This window comes from Leptonychotes weddellii, chromosome 2 (genome assembly GCF_054177405.1).
Source record: "Leptonychotes weddellii isolate Sample4059 chromosome 2, ASM5417740v2, whole genome shotgun sequence".
Taxonomy (NCBI): domain Eukaryota; kingdom Metazoa; phylum Chordata; class Mammalia; order Carnivora; family Phocidae; genus Leptonychotes; species Leptonychotes weddellii.
The window spans coordinates 166,619,431-166,632,966 of record NC_138370.1 but is presented as its reverse complement, the minus strand read 5'-3'; the positions used below and the strand labels follow the sequence as shown (position 1 = coordinate 166,632,966).

At 44.8% G+C, this 13,536-nt stretch overlaps 1 protein-coding gene across 1 annotated transcript; it reads left to right on the top strand.

The window, feature by feature from the left end:
- The first annotated feature begins 2,218 nt into the window (after window positions 1-2,218).
- On the top strand, window positions 2,219-13,138 carry CLRN2 (clarin 2). The gene is made up of 3 exons (XM_006743205.3): window positions 2,219-2,766; window positions 7,868-8,047; window positions 10,979-13,138. Exons 1-3 carry the CDS (start codon window positions 2,514-2,516, stop codon window positions 11,242-11,244), a joined length of 699 nt encoding a protein of 232 aa, XP_006743268.1. The 5' UTR covers window positions 2,219-2,513; the 3' UTR covers window positions 11,245-13,138.
- Window positions 13,139-13,536: the final 398 nt, after the last annotated feature.

The window sequence follows — 13,536 nt, the reverse complement described above, 5'->3', positions numbered from 1 at the left end:
CCAAAGGCCTGTTGTGCCATATGGAGTCATATTTTTTAGAACTCCTGTAATAGGGGAAGAATGAAGCGGGGGAAATCGGAGGGGTAGACGAACCATGAGAGACGATGGACTCTGAAAAACAAACTGAGGGTTCTAGAGGGGAGGGGGGTGGGAGAATGGGTTAGCCTGGTGGTGGGTATTGAGGAGGGCACATTCTGCATGGAGCACTGGGTGTTATGCACAAACAATGAATCATGGAACACTACATCAAAAACTAATGATGTAATGTATGGGGATTAACATAAGAATAAAAAAAAATTAAAAAAAAAAAAAGAACTCCTGTAATAATTTTCGTGGGGGTTTTGTTGTTGTTGTTGTTGTTGTTGTTTTAAAAGCATTAATTTGTAAAGTGTTAAACATTTAAAATACAGTATACTGCAATTTTTGCATCACTGTTTTGGCAATATTATACATGTTTGTGTCCCCCTCCACCCAAACGCAGTGTGGCGTACATGTAGCAGACACAAAGATGTTTGCTCAATACATGTGTGCCAGACAAGGCAGACAAAAATACGTTCCTGGAGAACAGGATGTCACCCGCAACACAATTAATTATGAGAAGCGTCATTACCAGGAACAGAATTGCTAGAAGACTGGATGAGGAGGTCAACACCATTTTTGGTGCCCTCTGTATGCCATAATCTGTGTGTGCTATTTCATTTTACTTTGTACAATAATCCCATGACAGATTAGGAAACTGAGGCACAAGAGTCTCAAGCACTTGCCCAGAGGAGTAGGAATTTGAACCCAGGTCTTCAGGAGAGTTCTACTTAACCACATTTCCATTCAGCATATCAAGGGCTTGTTGGGAATCATTTGTTTCCCATTATTTTTCTAAAATAATCGTTCTAAAAATAATTGCTTAATCCCTAAAACACAATAGTTGACATTGGTCCATCATCTGAGGCAGAAATACGATGCAAAGGTATTGCGCAGGTCCAAAGCATACTTAACATTACTGTAAGACCATTATTGGTCTTTTATTAATGTGCCAACTCCTCTTCTCAGCCTTTTGTTATGTCTTCATTACCAGAAAAACATTTGCTATTTCAGGGTCACTGTGATGAAGATGAGCTGCTGTATTTCAAAGACCTGAACTCCAGCCCAAGCCCTGCATCCAGTTTTCTCATGAGAGGGGTCATTAGGATAGAACATCCCTTGCCTACCACAAAGCCTTGCTGCAGCATGGGGGGCGGGGGCAAGGGGTGGGGAGCAAGCATATGGTAAAAGCCTTTTGTACCAGGAAAAGCTCTACACAAGCTTCAGGGACACTCTTGTTTATTTTCATTGTGGAGAGACCACAGAAGTGAACCCCACTATAGGGAAGGAAACTGACATTTCCATTTCCATGTCCCTCTGGTCCCTCGTTGCTATCCAAGTGAGGTTTCTGGAACTCCTGTCGGTTAACAATGCAAACTCCGGAACCGCCCCCCCCTCCAGACCTCTCTGACCAAATAAACATTCTATTGTGCCATTTCTGCCAAATGTGACTCCCCAAAGCTATTGAGAGTCGCTGTTACCAGTCTCACATGACATCAAGTTGGCATTCAGTAATGGACTAAAAATCAAAATTGAAAAGCCACAGTATAAAATAGAAAGTAGGGAATATTTCATTCGTGGTGGCTACAGATTAAAAGAAAAAAACAAAACAAAACAGATTTTCAGTATTAGAAGAAGTAAAGCCCCTGACAAGGTGGGTATTTGCTAACACATTAGAAAAACACTTTTCTTTCCCACTTCAGATGACACAAGGTTGCGGGGGAGGGTGCTGTTGGAGGACAGGAATGTGAGTGTTGGGGTCCAGGCTGCCCCAGTCCAGCCACAAACCGACTCCTGCTGCAATTTACCCACAGCAGATTCACTGAGTGATAAATCCAAGTATCATATAGCCTTGTTTACACATTTCAATTAAAAGCCTTGAGAACAGAGGTCATCCAAAAGTATTAATAACAGTTCTGGAGATTCTGACAGAAAGAAATGCCCAGGCACACAGCCAGGAGCTCGACATTTGACACCATGCATTGTGGGCAGCATTCAAGTGCTAATCATTACATGCTCAGTTTCCTTCTTTTGCATGCATTTTTTGAGAGTAGTTAGTGTCTCTTTATAGTCAGGTTTACCTAGTTTTGCCTGCTAATAACTTCCTGGCCATCAAGAGGTCCACTCCAGGGTAATTTAAATACCTGAAAGGAACAATTAAACCCTCTGCTGAAACAGTAGTCTAGTGGGAGATATACAGTTACTTCCTTCAGTAACACACTCCTCTACACTTGAGTCAGGTGAAGGCGGTCTCTGTAGAGACTTCCGGACGTGCTTGTAGTAAACACGGGCTGTGGAGGCAGGCATTGAGGGAGGACCAGAAGATGCACTGGAAATCCTGAAATGCTGTATTTGGAAGAGCTAACCCTGGAGCAGGGGATTACAGAGTGTCCAGAGAATGCCGGCCACCTGCAGGATGACCTGCACCCACTAGAATGCCTGGATGGTTCAAAAAGGTGTGGTATGGGCTATCATCTTTACTCAGCTTCTCCTCCTTTATCCTGATCATCATTGCCCTGGCAGCGCCCCACTGGCTGAGTGGGAAAATCCTTTGTCAGACTGGAGTGGACCTGGTCAATGCCACTGATCCAGAGCTGGTCAAGTTCATTGGCGATATTTACTACGGGCTCTTCCGAGGATGTAAAGTTCGACAGTGCGGGCTTGGGGGCCGCCAGTCCCAATTCACGAGTGAGTATATTCCAGGCACGCAAGCTGCTGTAGAACACTTTTTTTTTTTTTAATTTGTAAGGGTGCTTATCTCTAACTGTGGAATTTGACTTCTGCCTCAATCTAAGGCATGATGACCACCAAAAGAATTTTTTTTTTTCTGTAGAGGCTTATAGAAATATTAAAAATAGAGATTTGTATACTTCTGTAGTTTACCTCTATTAGAAGTAACTATTAAAATACTGATATATGTATCAGACATTCTGCTAAATGCTTTACATGGCTTCTCTCTTTTAAACCTTATAACAAATTTATGAAGAAGGAATTCTTAAACGTTCCCATTTTGCAGAGGACAACACTGAGACTTGGAGAGGTTATATAACTTGCCTGAGGTCCCCCAACCAGGAAACAGCAGAGCCAGACTTCGGAACCATGCCACGTGACTGGGGTATTATCAGCCAGCCCAGCGCGCTTCCACTTCTGTTTATATAAAAGCTCCATAGTCTGAGAACAGGCAGAGGGGCTGTGAGCCCGGGCTCTGGAATCAGACTACTTGGGTTGAGAGCCCAAGTTGGGCGATCCCTGGAGGGGAGATCTGGGGCAAGGCGCTAGCAGCTCTCCATGAACGTGAGCAGGCACTGTCATCAGCTGACATCTAGTCTCCCCTCAGAGCTGCTGCCTGTGTAAACAGAGCAGAAATCCAAGCCCAGCTTATGAAGGATCTTCTGGGAATTAAAAAACAAAGCAAAGAAGTCAATATTCTGCAAGCCTTTAGAATCAGTTGGATCGCTCATGAGAACAGTGTCCTACACACCCATAATTCATCAACATACTGCAATGCAAGGGGATAAGGAATTTTACTCATTTGATTTCTATATTTCAGAATTGTAGTTTTTAGAATCCTGCCCAGGGTTAAGTATCTTATTAAATGCATAAAGACAGAAAGCTAAAGCCATTGACAAATATAATAATATGAATTGGCATCACTTATACGAATAAAAGAAATGCATATTTGTTTTGGATAGTCAGGAAAAAAAGTCTCTGGGAATATTTATATTTATCCAGCAATTATATTGGGCCAGGGATACTGGAAAAATAGCTCTATTAAAAACATTACACACACACCAACACACAAACGGAAAACACACACACATAAAGAAATAAAAATAGAGGTCATCCGAAGGAGACCATGGCAACTACACACACGAGGGGATTCTGAGTTGGGTCTGTTTGCTCTAAAAGACGTCACTTGGTGAGACAATTGGTGGAACTTGAATGGGGTGTCAGGATTAAGTGGCAGGCTTGTACCAGCATTGACTCAATGATTTGGGTACTGTGGTTCTGCAAGGAAATCTCTTTTTGAATGAAATAGACCCTAACGTACTCAAGGATGCGGGGACAATTTACCTGCAAATGGTTCAGGAGAAAAAAACAAATGCTTTTGTACCATTCTTACAATTTTTGGAAGTCTGGGATTCTTTCAAAACCACACACACACGTACACAATTGAGGGAGAAAAGGCACAATTTTTAAATAGTCGTTATTAATTGAAATGAAAGACCTCATGAAGGAAGTTCCCAAGCTTGAACAGGGGAGTGACAATCAATAGCAACAGGACTCCAGAGACTTTAATAAGACAGTGCTTAGGGAATATAATAAAAATAGCTACTGGTAATTATATAGCATGATGTATCATGTGACCATGATAACTGCCTTCTTACATACTAGATAATTTATGTTATGTTTATTATTTATTATCTGTTTCCACCCCTATAGAATGTGTTGCCATGAGGGCAAGGATCTCCATCAATTTATTCATTGATGATCTCAAGCCCCCAGAAGAGTGCATTAAAACACCGGCACTCAAAAACATTGGTTGAATGAATAGCAATAAAGTACTTTTAAATTCATTTGCCCTGGATGTTCCCATGCAAGACATCAAACTTGTGACTTATGCTACACTAATCCTCCACAACCCTGTCAGGAGAAAACTAAGGCTCAGAGAGGTTAAGCAGCTTGCTGAAGGTCACAGAGCCCTGAATGCTGGAGCCAGACCCCAACCCAGGTTAGCCTGACCCCATAGTTCCTACTTTCCACCATGTTGCTCCTTCTGGAAGTTGTGAGTGGCAACTTTCCCAAAGCCAGGCATCCCCCTAGTAGTCCTTACTGTTCTCCTGGAGTTCAGCAAAGGGTCATGGGGAGGTGGTGGGTGAATGGGGATTCTCAGGGGTGGGAGGATCCAGGGTGGACAGATCCCACTAGAAATGACTGAGTGGTTGCCTGGAGCTGCTGTAACCAAGTACTACCACAAACTGAGTGACTTAAACAATAGAAACATATTCTCATAGTTCTGGAGGCTCGAACTCAGAAATCAGCTTGTCGACAAAGCCATGCTCCCTCTCGAACCAATGGAAGAAGGAGCCTTCCTAGCCTCTTCCAGCTCCTGGTAGCCCCAGGTGTTCTTGGCTTGTCGCCATGTCATCCGGTCTTCACATGGCATCCTCCCCGTGTCTCTTCACATGGTCTTCCCTCCAAGTGTGTCTGTGTCCAAATTTCCCCTTTTATCAGAACACCAATCACATTGGATTAGGGTCCATCTTAACAACCTCATCTTAATTAGCTCTGTAAAGACCCTATTTCCAAATAAGGTCATATTCTGAAATGCTGGAGATTGGGACCTCACCCCCTCTTTTTTGTGGGGGATGGCAGGGAGGGCATGGTTCAACAGATAATAGAGGATGTGAGGTGGTAGTTGGTAGGTCTAGCATAATTTAGAATCCCCGAGCACAGACACTGATGCTGGAGAAGGAGCTGAAGCAGACACCAGCTTTGCAGTAGAAGGAGTCCCGAGAAGAACAAAGACTGAGCCCTTCCACAGCAGGGTCAAATAAACCCCTGCCATCCCAGCTCACAGAAATGTAAACTCCCTCTGCCAGAAGCCAGAGTAAAGGAGCACTTTCTGTTTGCCCACTGGAGAGGAACTCAATAAATGTCCCTTTCTCTCCTCTTAACTTCCCAGAGAGATGCCCCACGGGAGACAGCCTCCGGGGGTTCATCTAACTCGGTCTGCTCTCTGAAGCACCAGAACCGTGTGACAATCATAAAGGATGTTTTAATATCAGCTCTGGGTAGGGCAGTGTTCAAGAATGTTTAGTTCCCGGCTGCCCTGGGGTGTCCCCAGGGAAGGTATATAAACTTCCATTCACAGAGCCTTGGGTGTGATTCTCTCTGAACACTTTCACTGGAGCTGGGCCAGGCTGTGTCGGCTGGTTTTGCGCTGCGGCAGGTTAGGGACAGACTTGCATCTATCACAGCGTTCTCTCACACAGGGCTGAAAGTTTGGAAAGAAAAAAAAAAAAACCTAAGGGACACTAAGAAAGGAGAGACTCAATGGTTAAAGAGAAGCCTTGCAAAGAAAAATCCCTTGGATAGAAGCTCAGGGTAAAGTTTCTGATGCCGACAAGATAACCACATGGAGATAAATACAAATGGAAATGCAAAACTGGAAAGAAAGTTAGATTAGAACTAGGATATAAATATGGAGTGTCTGGAAACTTCTCAATGGAAAGGATTTTAAAGGGAGAAGGACCAAAATTCTAGTTCTCAAGCTTGGGAGATGCCAACCTTCTGTGACTACAGGGAGGCAGGTGAGCCAGCAAAGAGCCAGAGGGGAAAAGCGTTCAGGAGAGTGAGGGGAACCAGGAAAGCTTTGAGTCCTGGCTCCCCAGGGGGGCGGGGGGCAGAGACAAGGAGGGGCTGGTCCTGACATCAAAGGATGAAGCAGGGAGTTTGGATTCACAAAGTGGACCCTGATTTGACCAGGAGGTGCTCAGTAGAAACCCCAGAGTAGCTGCAGAGGAAGGGGTATGCTTGGGCATTCTTTAGCTTTCTTTAGCTTCTGTCATTTTTAATTCCTCAGTGTAATTACTGAAAACAGTGCTCTAAACTCCATATATCATATGGTATCTAGGACTATAATCCTATATAGAATTCAGAGTCACCTTGCCCAAAGATAAGGGACTTAATGTCCAAGCCTATGCTGAAATGGGTTTAATAAAATCTACCTTATATCCTTGTCACAAGCACTGAATAAAATAATGATGTAAAGGATTTGGCTCTTGACATGACTGTACTCAGTAAATGTTGATTACCCTCCATTCATAGGCAGCTATTGCTACCCCATTATACTGATGAGAAAACTGAGGCTCTGAGGAGTCACGTGACTTTTCCTAAGTCAGAGAGTAACAATAGAACCGCAACAGCCCCGGCCGCCATTTTGAGAACTCAGTCTTTCCCAGGCAATATCTGCCATACTGTATCATTTACTCTTCATGGCTACTGTGTGGTGGCCAATATAGAGAAAACAGATACAAATTAATATCTCGCCAAATTATCCTGCCACATTAATATGGAAAATTAATACTCTAATAGAATACAGTGCACATGAGAAGTAAGGGTCCATCATACCTGGGGAAAAATGACTACCTTGCCAAGTCATTATGAGGGATCCAAGATGATGCTCCTAGCTTCCTATCAGTGCTTATTAAGTGCTATTATTATTCCTGTGCACTTCACTTGATCTACTCAACAATCTGGTAAGATGGGTAGGGGAGGCAGGGATTAGAGGATCCTATTTTATACTTGCGGCAAATGAGCAAAACTGGGATTTGAACCCAGATCTTTGGATGCCAGGTCTAGGCTTCACTCTGCTATGCCTTTCTACACTCTTCACAGATGTACCTGAAACCTCTTCTACCTCTCTGATTTCTCTCTGACCCAGATTAAAGCTTTTCAATCGGCCCTCTTTGGCTGACTCTCTTGCCAACCTCCTTTGCTAAAGAGCCACCGTTTAGGGCTTGTGTGCATCAGCTCACACCAGATCCCGGGGCTTTGAAGTCAGTGCAACTTAAATTGCCAGCTAGGGCACATTCCGATTTTGCATCCACTGCCAGAAAGAGAGGATTATTGGCCACCTGAGAAGTCTCCTGCTTTTTGAAAACCCAGCCCTTGCTGCCTTGCCCTCTCTCCCCTCTATTAAAGCTTCTGGGGTAAGCAGGCCTGGACTGTATGAACTTGAGCCCAGCTCTGACACTGAAATATTGGCTGTGTCTTCTCTTCCCAGTCTTCCCACACCTGGTGAAGGAACTCAATGCAGGCCTCCACGTGACAATTCTGCTGCTCCTCTTCTTGGCTTTGGCCCTGGCTCTGGTCAGCATGGGCTTTGCCATTCTCAACATGATCCAGGTTCCATATAGGGCAGTCAACGGCCCCGGGGGCATCTGCCTATGGAATGTCCTGGCAGGTAAGGAAGGCCCCCAGGGAGAGAAATTCACGTCCACTGCCACGACAAGGCTGAGTTCCAAGTAGGTAGGTAGAAGGTGTACAGGAATTAAAACACCCACCTCAGCCTCCACTTCTCTAATCTATAACCTTCCTCATGGGCATGAATGTCCTCTTTACTGAAAGTTGCAGAATCTCTGTCACAGTAAAGAGCCAAATTGGTGGCATGCCTGAGTGGCTGAGGACTTAGAGCAAAGAGGAGAGGTGGGGGTAAGAGAAGAGAGAAGAGAGCTGGGGGTGGCAGGGAGAAGAGAGGAAGAGGGGAAGAGGTGGGGCCACAGCTGTGAGGGTGGGAGGGAGCCTTCCAAATGACAGGAGATGAGCATTTGGCCTCTTTTATAGGCCTCTTTTCATTTAAACCTCACAACCTCCTTATGAGGCAGTATCATTAGACCCATATTTACAGATGAAGATCCTGACGCTCAGAGAAATTAAAAGCCTTACCCAAGGCCACACAGCAGTAAGTAGCAGAGGTGGGATTCCAACCAACGTACAACTGAGTCTAAGCCCTTTGTCTTTTCTTTAATCATGGTATCCTTTATAACGATCGTGACCTATTTTCTGAGACAAAAACCAAAAGTGTGTGTTGATTTGAGAGTATATTGATACACAATAATTATGTGAAATTAATTCACATTTAGTTATGCACTTAAAAAGCCATACATAGCAAAAATAATAAAATCCCCAGAAATGAGGCTGTTTCAGAAAACCTCAGTCAAATGGTCAAGGATCATGATGGCAATAACCCATCACTACGTTTGCTTTATACAGGGTGACCATAAAGTACACAAGCAGATAATGTTGTTTTAGCATGTATTGTAATGTAATGTCAGTAGATCAGTTACTATGTATTTGCCTGCATTTGCAGACCGTGACCATCCTATAGAATTACTTATATACATGGCTCACCCCATCTGGACTGCAGGTGTCTTGTTTCCATCCACATGAATCCTCGTAGTGGCTGGCATGTAAAAAGCGCTCAGTCCTACGATTAAATAAATGTTCATCTCTGTCAAGTTACTACATCAGAGAGATGGCGTTTTCAAGCACTACTGATGAGAATATTTTAAAAAGGCAGTTCAACAGAACTTTAGTGTTAAAAGGCATAAAAATATGAATATTTTTTTAAAGATTTATTTAATTTAGAGAGAACGAGCATGAGCGGGGTGGGGAGGCAAAGAGAGAGAGGGACAGAAGCAAACCTCCCACTGAGCGTGGAGCTTGAGGTGGGTCTTGATCCCGTGACCTGGAGATCACCACCTGAGCCGAAACCAAGAGTGGGACTCAACCAACTGAGCCACTCAAATGAGCCCCGAAAACATGAATATTTTTTAATTAAACAAATCCAAATAGGGGTTTATACTAAGGCCATAACTGGAAAAGAGCACAGAGATGTTTATAAAAAGGTGTTCATATGTTCTGCAGCACTTTGTAATACCAAAATTTAGTTGCAATCTAGATATCCAGAAATAAAGTCATACCCAATTAAACTTAATTAAATTAAGTAGGTGTGTTGCTTGAAGAACATATTATGCATCAGTTCAAAGTGGTGCTATAACAGAATATTTAACAATATAGACAAATGTTCAAGTAAAGGGGAAAAAACAAGCAGAAAACGGTAAGAGCTTCAGAATACAATTTTGTTAAAGAGAATACATTAAAACGTTCAAAGTATTTTTACCTGGCTTTTAGGATAAAAGTGAATTTGTATTTTCATCTTTGTGATTTTCTCTGGTGTCCAAATTTTCTTTAATGAAGACATAATAATCTAAGCAAAAAGCATGATAAATGTGTCTTTTAAATATTAAAAGCAAGCGGGCGCCCGGGTGGCTCAGTTGGTTGGGCGACTGCCTTCGGCTCAGGTCGTGATCCTGGAGTCCCGGGATGGAGTCCCGCATCGGGCTCCCTGCTCGGCAGGGAGTCTGCTTCTCCCTCTGACCCTCCTCCCTCTCATGCTCTCTGTCTCTCATTGTCTCTCTCGCAAATAAATAAAATCTTAAAAAAAAATAAATAAATATTAAAAGCAAGCAGTAGAAAAGTAGAAAGAAGAGAGAGACGTGGAGGTCGGAAGCAACAGTTAGGGAAGTAGGTGAAGTTTGGAACCCTTCCAGGTTCCCGTCTACTTCCTCTCCTCCTTCTCTTACCTCCTCTTCTTACCCTTAAGCGTGGAAAAGGGATAATTAAAGAAGAGAGAACAGTCCAGCGCTGGGTTGGACCCCCAGTCTGCACACTGAGGGGTTCTTAATCCTCCCACAGAGGCCTCAGGGTCTCCATCCAAACCCCGAGATACGTAGAGACTGAACGTACCCAAACGTGGATACGCCGTGTTGGGTAAGGGAATGCAGTTGATCTGAGATGAAGCCTACTCTCTCTCTCCCACACCTCTCCCCACTCACAGTGTGAATTATCCGCTGCTTTTAAAAGCACATGAAGGGGCACCTGGGTGGCTCAGTCGTTAAGCGTCTGCCCTCGGCTCAGGTCATGGTCCCGGGGTCCTGGGATCGAGCCCCGCATCGGGCTCCCTGCTCGGCGGGAAGCCTGCTTCTTCCTCTCCCCCTCCCTCTGCTTGTGTTCCCTCTCTCGCTGTGTCTCTCTCTGTCAAATAAATAAAATCTTTAAAAAATAAAAAAAAATAAAAGCACATGAAAAGGTGTGTCATCCCCAGGTGCCTGGCTGCTCCATCGGTAGAGTGCATGACCCCGCACCTTGGAGTCCTGAGGTAGAGGAGGAGGGGAGAGTTTACTTAAGAAAAAAAAAAAAATCATTGTGTCACCCTAAGAAATTTTTCAACCCAAAGCAAGCTTGTCGCCTGTGCCACAGAAATGCCACCTCACAGAGGGCCGGCACAGCTGTACCAAGGAGCGCTGAACGAGGGTGACGTTTTGGGTTGCAGGTGGAGTCATGGCATTGGCCATCACCAGCTTCATGGCCGCGGTCAAGTTTCACGACCTCACCGAGCGCATCGCCAACTTCCAGGAGAAGCTCTTCCGCTTCGTGGTGGTGGAGGAACGGTACGAAGAGTCCTTTTGGATCTGCGTGGCCAGTGCCTCGGCGCACACCGCAAACCTGGTAGTGGTGGCGATCAGCCAAATTCCACTCCCGGAGATTAAGACCAAAATCGAAGAGGCCACAGTCACGGCTGAGGATATCCTGTATTGATCGCCCTCTGCGGCTCACACCCTCTCCTGAGTCAGTTCTGCAGTGCGAACAGGGACCTCCTTGCGCGCGCAGGCTTTGCAGTCCAGAGCGCCGCGTTCTGGAAGGTAAGGAGAAGGAAGTGCAGGGAGGAAGGGCGGTCCCTGGACCAGGCAAGAAAGCTTTCCCGAACTCTGGCCTCTCTGCCCTTGCCTCTCACTGACCTTGGAGTTAGAGACTCGGCCACTTGCCAGCTGTGTGATCACTGGACGATTCACTTCCTGTCTGCTTCTCACTTTCCTCATCTGTGAAATGGGGGTGTAAGACCTCCCAAGGTTGTAATGAGGTTTAAATGGGCAATTGTTGCCAACCTTTGAATCAGTATATGTATCTGTGATTAGAGAGCTCTACAGATATAAGGTGATGAACACTCCAGTAAATGCCTGTCGACCCCTGCTCTGTTCCACACAATATTAGAGGGGGGAGGAAAGAGGCATATGGTAACATTCCTGTCCTCCAGAAACATTTCATCCTTCCACATGATAGGCATCAGATAGGAACAGTAACACTAAGAATGAAAATAACTGCCTTTTTTCCTTTTTTTTTTAAGATTTTATTTATTTATTTGAGAGAGAGCAAGCTATAGAGACAGAGAGAGAGAGAACACAGGAGCGGGGGGGAGGGGCAGAGGGAGAGGGAGAAGCAGACTCCCCGCTCAGCAAGGAGCCCGATGAGAGACCCCATCCCAGGACCCCGGGATCGTGACCTGAGCCAAAGGCAGACGCTTAACCAACTGAGCCACCCAGGCGTCCCTGCCTTTTTTTTTCTTTAGTGGTTACTACATACTGGACACTGTTCTAGAAGTCCTACATATACCGGGTCCTCACTATAAGTTCAGATTGTTGGTACTACTTTATATCCATTTTATAGATGAAGAAACTAACGTATCCAGACATTGGGTAACTTGCTGAGGTCCAGAATTCAGTTGAGGAAGTCTGGAACCAAAGTGTATGCTTGTAACCACTTTGCTAATCCCCTGTTGGATGGTCAAGCAGTTGGAATGCAGTGTGATAAATGCTAGGACAGTACATGCATGAAGGACTGAGGGAAGGAATTAGTTCTCCTGCATGGGATGTGGTATTAAAGAAAGTATCACAGGGTTGACATTTGATAGGAACTTGGAAAGATGAGTAGACTTTTTCCATTGGGGAAGGAAGCAGGTTTGGAGAAGGGCATTTCAGGATGAGTCAGCGGTGAGGGGAAGGCATAAGGGATGGAATTACAAAGGGGCCTGGAAGCATGTGAATACCCAGAGGGATTAGAATGTTGTCCTAATTCATGAGTTAGATAAACCCCGTTGCTTTGTGTTGGGCTTCCCTTAGGCAGTACTATGATGGTTAATTACCTGTTCCAACTTGGCTAGGCCACTGTACCCAGATATTTGGTCAAACACTATTCTAGATGTTTTTGTGAAGGTGTTTTTTGAATGGGATTAACATTTCAATCAGTAGACTTTGAGTAAGAGAGATTGCCCTCCAGGATGTGGGTGGGCCTCACCCAATCAGTTGAAAGCCTTAGGATAAAGACTGACCTCCCTCAAGGGATTGGGAATTCTGCCAGCAAGCTGCCACTGGACTCAAACTGCAACTCTTCCCTGGATCTCCAGCCTGCCAGCCCAGCCTGCAAATTTTGGACTTGCCAGTCTGCACAGTCATATGAGCCAGTTAAAAAAAAAAAAAATTCTCTGGGGCACATGGGTGGCTCAGTCGGTTAAGCTTCTGCCTTCAGCTCAGGTCATGATCCCAGGGTCCTGGGATCGAGCCCCGAATCGAGCTCCTTGCTGAGCAGGGAGCCTGCTTCTCCCTCTGCCTCTGCTTCTCCCCCTGCTCATGCTCGCGCTCTCTCTCTAATAAATAAAATAAAATCTTTAAAAAAAGAATTCTCTTTCCTTCTGCCTGTCTTTCTCTCTCTTTGCACACACATGTCCTATTGATTCTGTTTGTCTGGAGAGCCCTTGCTCATACAGGTACCAAACTCCATTAATTCACTATCCCTACAATGCCTGCTGGGGTGAATCCTTTCTCAGGTCCCCTGTCTTCATGCCAAGTAAAAGTTGTCTCATCCCCTAAATTTGCTCCATCTAAAATGACCACCCGATTTGGACTTACTTTACCTTTGCTTGACACTGAGCTTCTGGAGGTTTCCATGGCATCTTTTCTGTTCTAATTGCTCATGATTCCCTGCTGGGCCCATCTGTCCCTTCCAGATGGAAGGGACATCCTTCCATCCCACAGCCTCAGTACTGCTTAGCAGACA